The 5579-nt window shown below is 36.0% G+C and overlaps 1 protein-coding gene across 1 annotated transcript; it reads right to left on the reverse strand.

Moving 5' to 3' along the window:
* Positions 1 to 212: 212 nt before the first annotated feature.
* Positions 213 to 4001, reverse strand: PPA1 (pyrophosphorylase 1). The gene is made up of 9 exons (XM_077392215.1): positions 3865 to 4001; positions 2858 to 2986; positions 2739 to 2767; positions 2418 to 2483; positions 1956 to 2063; positions 1755 to 1820; positions 1534 to 1654; positions 1364 to 1445; positions 213 to 457 (listed from the first exon to the last, which is right to left on the reverse strand). The coding sequence occupies exons 2-9, from the start codon at positions 2982 to 2984 to the stop codon at positions 415 to 417; spliced, it is 642 nt and encodes a 213-aa protein (XP_077248330.1). The 5' UTR covers positions 2985 to 2986; positions 3865 to 4001; the 3' UTR covers positions 213 to 414.
* Between the last annotated feature and the right edge of the window lie 1578 nt (positions 4002 to 5579).

Below are 5579 nucleotides of genomic sequence, written 5' to 3' on the forward strand. Positions count from 1 at the left end.
TAGTGAACTTCTATGAACTTCTATGGACTGTTTATTAGAACTCTAATAAATGATTTTTCCTCCAAAGAAGCTGCATATACTAGTAATAGACTTACATTTACACTTGGCCTAGACCTCAAAAGAAAATGCGTATAGATCCATCATGCTATTAACTAAGATTCGTATTCCATAATCAATCGTGCCATGGATGCATCCCAGTTGAAAATAGAATGTAAGAAAGCTAGAATTTCAACCAAGTAATAGGAATAAAATCCCAAATGGTTTCACATTTTCTTTTGAACTTCAACCAAACAAAAACAATCAAAATCCTCAATAAAGGTAAACAAAAAAAAAAAAATCAAAGAAACCATTTGACAAGCTTCATCTTCCTTCCATTTTGCAAGGAATTATTGAGATACGAGGGAAGCAAACCATCTACCGCCTCAGACTCTGCAAAATATACTGGGCATATAGATCCCTGCAGTGCACCACAACAAAAGGAGAAAATACATTAGAGAAATTACAAGCAAGTGGCTCATTCCTTTTGCAATTTTGGGGGAAAAGACCAATAACAAAATTATTGGAATCCACAATCAAGGTTTTAAATTTTCGTTTCAATTGTCATTAAACATAAACGTTTCTGTTTCAGTGGAAATCCTGTAAAATCACATAAACGTATAAAAACATATGCAAATGATGGAATTTTATCATTAAAATTTTTTAATATTACACTTCATGAAATATTAGAATAAATGCAAATACACACTTAGAACCCATCACATAAGCAAGACACATAATGATTTAACAATGTCGAACACCTAGTCACCTGAACGCCCATGTCTGATAATTTAGCACATAGCCCATTTCACGCAATTCATATAAATAATTATACTTAATATGTCACTACATTTCAGATGCAATTCAAATAAGTATAATTATGTAACACATTGGTACATTATGCTATCAAATATCAATAATACTTACTATTTTGGTTTTGGTATTTGTTTCGGTGGGGATGGAAATGGAAACATTTCAATTGTTTTGTATTGGTTCAGTGGAACTTTAAAACTATGCCTTTAACCAATTTTCTATTTATATTTCCTCAGTCAATTATGATTACGATATTATGATTCATAATTTCAATAAGAATTGATATGTTCTCTGTTTCCGACCTTCTATAGAACCATTCCTTTTTCATTTGATTTCATTCTATTCAAGAGTTGACAACAAGTGTCTGCAATTGCACCAATCAAATCTTGATATGGGTGTCATAATCCGGGCTGATGAATTCATCTAACCTCATTGCCCATTTTTTTCTTAAAACAATCTTTGAACAAAGTCAGTAGTGCCATTATTAAAATATGGCAGTTGTCGAGCAACTTACATGGAATATTGTATAGCTGCATGAGCTGTAGCCGCAGGCAAAAAGTCATTGACAGCCACCTCTTTGTTCTCATTCTTCTTGTCTGGATTGTTTATCAAGGATCCCATTCCTCTATAGTGTATTCGAATCCCAGATAAAAATGGCATAAATTATAATGGAAAAAAGGATACAGTCTTCAAAGAAGCGCCTGATCTCAGCTAGGCGATGAGGAGGAAGTTCATGGATGTCATTGTAGTGCCTATATTCTGGATCATCAGCACACACTGCAATGATCTTATCATCTTTCTCACCCTATTCACCAAAACCAATCAACACAGCACTTGGGGGGAAAAACAGAGATTTTTCTTATTTGATAGAGAACATATTTCTCATTTGCTAGAGAACAATGTACCTGATCAATCATGGGCATGAGTCCGATGGCCCTGGCTCGAAGAAAGCAACCGGGAAGCACTGGTTCCTGTTTAAAGTGTTGGTTTAGGGAATAACTAATCCTTTTAACCAAAACCATTTGTAACTATTATGATTTTCTTTGTTAACATAATCCTTATTCCAATACAAGGAGTTGAATAAGATATGAGTATGTTCAAGTTACCTGCATGAGGATTAAAACATCCAGTGGATCATTGTCCTCACAAAGCGTGCGGGGGACGAAGCCATAGTTATGGGGATAGACCACTGATGAATATAAGACCCGATCAACCTGATACATTTAAAAAATAAAGTTTGATGGTATGGGAAGGTACATTAAATGAGGAAACTGATACCCCTCTATTTTGATAGTTCCACTCCTTTCTATTTTAAGATTCTCTATTGCCTGTTACAATCTTATTAATCCCTAACAAGGTATCAATCTTCTTCCCAAATCTCGTTGAATTTAAAAATGACTGGGAAGTTCTCTAAACTTAAAAGAACTACAGTAGTGTCCCAAAGTCGTTCCCTTCAGCTGTCCTTATTGTAAAGGTGACAGGGTAGGCAGTATCTCTTGGAAAACTCAGATTCCAGTTCTTCAAATACTCAAAATTTCCAAATGATTAAATGCAGTAGTCATGCATACCTTTATCAGCCCAGTTTTCTTGTCAAGTTCGTACTTGACCTTGCTTCCTTTTGTTATCTCCACAACCTATATCAGATGAATAAAAATTCTTGTATCAGCCACAGATGAAGTGAGTTAAACTTATGCCTATGCGGAAATAAAAAGTAACTTCAGCTTTCACTTTCACTTTCATTTAATGTCTGCAGCAACTGTAGATGAGTATTTCTTAATTGATTTTGTTTTTTGAGGTAAGAAATTTCATTGATTTCCAAAATCCTAATATCATTGTACTGCATTCCGCAAGTAGCTAAGCTATGGTCTACAATTAAACAGAGTACTCACACAATTGCAGACTATAGGAGCTCCAGGTCCTGTATACAAGGTTGTAAAGATGGTCAGTGGCAGAAGGTTTGTTTATATGCAACCCAATAAGTGAATTATTGAGCTAGTTTTTTTTTTACCTATCTCAAGATCATGCCATGGGTGTGCAGCTACAGATCGCCTTGACAAGGATGACAGAATCCTTTCATTCAGTCTGGGAACTCGACTTTGTCCCTTAGGAGCTTGAGTCGCGTTTTCCTCACTCATATCTCTATCAAACAAAAAAACAATAAAGTGTACCAGGTTGCTAGAAATTCACACTCTAAAAGGAAAACAGGGAACACATTCATTTAAAACTAGGAAAAAAAGTGCTCATCAATGATCCTAACTCCACGTTGGATACCATAACTTGGATCAAGCACTGGATTAAAAAGTTTCAGGGGAAATACACTATAGAATTTTCTAGTGCTTCCTTAAAAGTTTCTAAACTTGTTTCATCCATAATCTAGGAATAGATCCATAGCATGACTTGCGAGGTGCATAGGTAGATGAGGAGTATTACCCCATCAATTGTCCAACAGACATGGTTCTGAACAAGAGTAGAATATCAAATTATCAATAAGGAAAGACCAGTGGAGTAGACATTGTGAAAGATAATGAAATTTTTTAGCATACCATGAAATAGTGGAAATGTGTACATTTTCATTGTGAGAAGGAACAAGTGAAGGTAAATTGTAAATACTGTTACACATGATTCCCTTTGTTGTTACATACCATTATATAAAGTAATTTGAAGCACATGGATCACAAAGCAAAAACATGCATGATAGTCACTTGGAGAATCATCAGATTTTTAGTTTGCAATCCCTGAATTCCGTCAATGTTCAAGATCAAAAGGTGATGAGCTTTGAATATGCAACAAATTTTTATTGTTGTCGAGAGAAACACCACCTCATTTTCTAAATATTGCATCCTTTTCTTTTAGATAGTTCATTTTTTTTTTCCAATGTGGGAATAAACAGAAGGATGTTAAAATGGAGTTATGGTTTGGATTTTAAACACGAAAATTTAGAACGAGAATCAACAGAAAGAAGATAAAGATAAGACATGGGAAGGAGATGGAATGCAACAAAGGAAAGGAACATACCTTGTCTTGAAATCCTGTGTAATGCTGTTATTGAAGAGAAGACAAATGAGACAAGTAACACAACTCTTGTCTTTAATATGCAAAGAGCACCAAGCACGAAGCCAGAGAAGCGCCTTCCATGTAGGAAATTTATATCAGACAAAGGGAGAAACGGTCTTCGATGCTGATTTTTTCAAATCTCTCTCTCTCATGAAAGATGGCCCTTATAAAGACATGTATGTGCAATCAAGACCGTTGATCTTGTTGAAACGCGTGAAGTGGCCCACATGGTCAGGAACAAGTGTAACAATCATCACCATCTATTTATCAAATTTTGGAAACAACTTTGAAGATGGGATACCTTTCACTTGATAAATCATTCATAAGTCCCCACTCAATTGTTGGGCCCAATATAACTAGAACAAGCTCTGAAGATCATCTTCATAACATGATCCTAACTTTCCAATCTGAACACAAACTACACCCCATAGAAATCTCCCTAAATCAGAAGGTTAGGATCATCCGATTGAGATGAATTTTGGGGCATGGGTCTATTTACATTGGGCCCAATAACTGAATGGTTTGCATCTTTGACCAAGGTGTGCTCCAGTGTATTTAAAAAAAAAATGGAAGATCCAAGCCATTCAATTGTTAGGATCCAATGTAATGTATTATAAAAATGGAAGATCCAAACCGTTCATTGGGGCCCACCTACGTGCGGGACCATAAAACGTGCATTCATTAGAAAATTCATTGGGCCCTACCTTGTTCCAATACATCAATTTCCATATTTATTATGGGAAAACGTGGCGTGTCATGGGCACATCTTCGCCATATTTAAAACATTGCAAAGATATTTATTTATATGTAGTTACATGTCTCAGCTAATTACTATTAATTTATACAATATGTAATGGGAAAACAAAGTGGTATCATGCAATTTGACATAAATAAATTGCAAAGTGATTTCCCATGCTCTGTCCACTCCTACCCAAAAGAACCATGCCAGGAAGGATTCATTACTTAATCATGCTTGGCTTTGGAAAATATTCCATGGAATATGTGGAGCAAGTTGTGATAGATATGTGGAGAAGGTGAGACTTCAGAGAGGGTAGGAGTGGACAGAGCATGGGAAATCACTTATAAACTCACAAAAAAATATGCTTCTTAAATTTGTTTTGTTTTCCCCTATTTTAATTTTGGGGATTTCTATGCTCCCTCAGACCTATCCTATCAACTCTCTCCCTAGCCAGCTCATCAAAACACAGTAGTGCTGATAACATTTCCCTTAGTAAGATGTAGAGAGTAGTGCCATTATTAAAATACAACATCCAAGAAAATAAGGGACATTTTTTTCTGCAAGATTTCAAACAGAAATTCAATTCTGCTCAAGACCCACTTAAGATCTTCCTCACTCTTCACATTGTATTTTCTGTACAGCTACAAAGGATCATCTGTGACTACTCAGCATGAGCCACAATTTGGGAACTAAAACTGCCATGAGCCACTCTACAACTGTCGCATGTGCTTGGTGATAGCTCCACACAGAACGGAGATCTCGTTGGCAAGATTGAAGTGTCCAAATAATCAAATTAATATTGCATCACACATGGGGATTTGTTTGAGATATCCCCACCCACAATGGTTCATAAGCCGCCCACAACTGCAATTAGTGGGAAGAAATCCAAGTTCACCCGGTTCATAAGCTGCCCATAAGTGCCATTAGTGGGAAGAAA

Source organism: Tasmannia lanceolata, unplaced genomic scaffold (assembly GCF_043159265.1).
Source record: "Tasmannia lanceolata isolate RefF3 unplaced genomic scaffold, GAP_Taslan_0.1 ptg000012l, whole genome shotgun sequence".
Classification (NCBI taxonomy): Eukaryota; Viridiplantae; Streptophyta; class Magnoliopsida; order Canellales; family Winteraceae; genus Tasmannia; species Tasmannia lanceolata.

What these genes read in the sequence shown, in the direction of transcription:
- PPA1 (XM_077392215.1), bottom strand. Translation starts at nt 2,984, where the DNA reads ATGAGTGAGGAAAACGCGACTCAAGCTCCTAAGGGACAAAGTCGAGTT. An exon ending in ATGTTTTAATCCTCATGCAG is followed by an intron (nt 1,821 to 1,955) that starts GTAACTTGAACA and finishes CACTTTAAACAG; the next exon opens with GAACCAGTGCTTCCCGGTTG. An exon ending in TCATGCCCATGATTGATCAG is followed by an intron (nt 1,655 to 1,754) that starts GTACATTGTTCT and finishes TTTGGTGAATAG; the next exon opens with GGTGAGAAAGATGATAAGAT.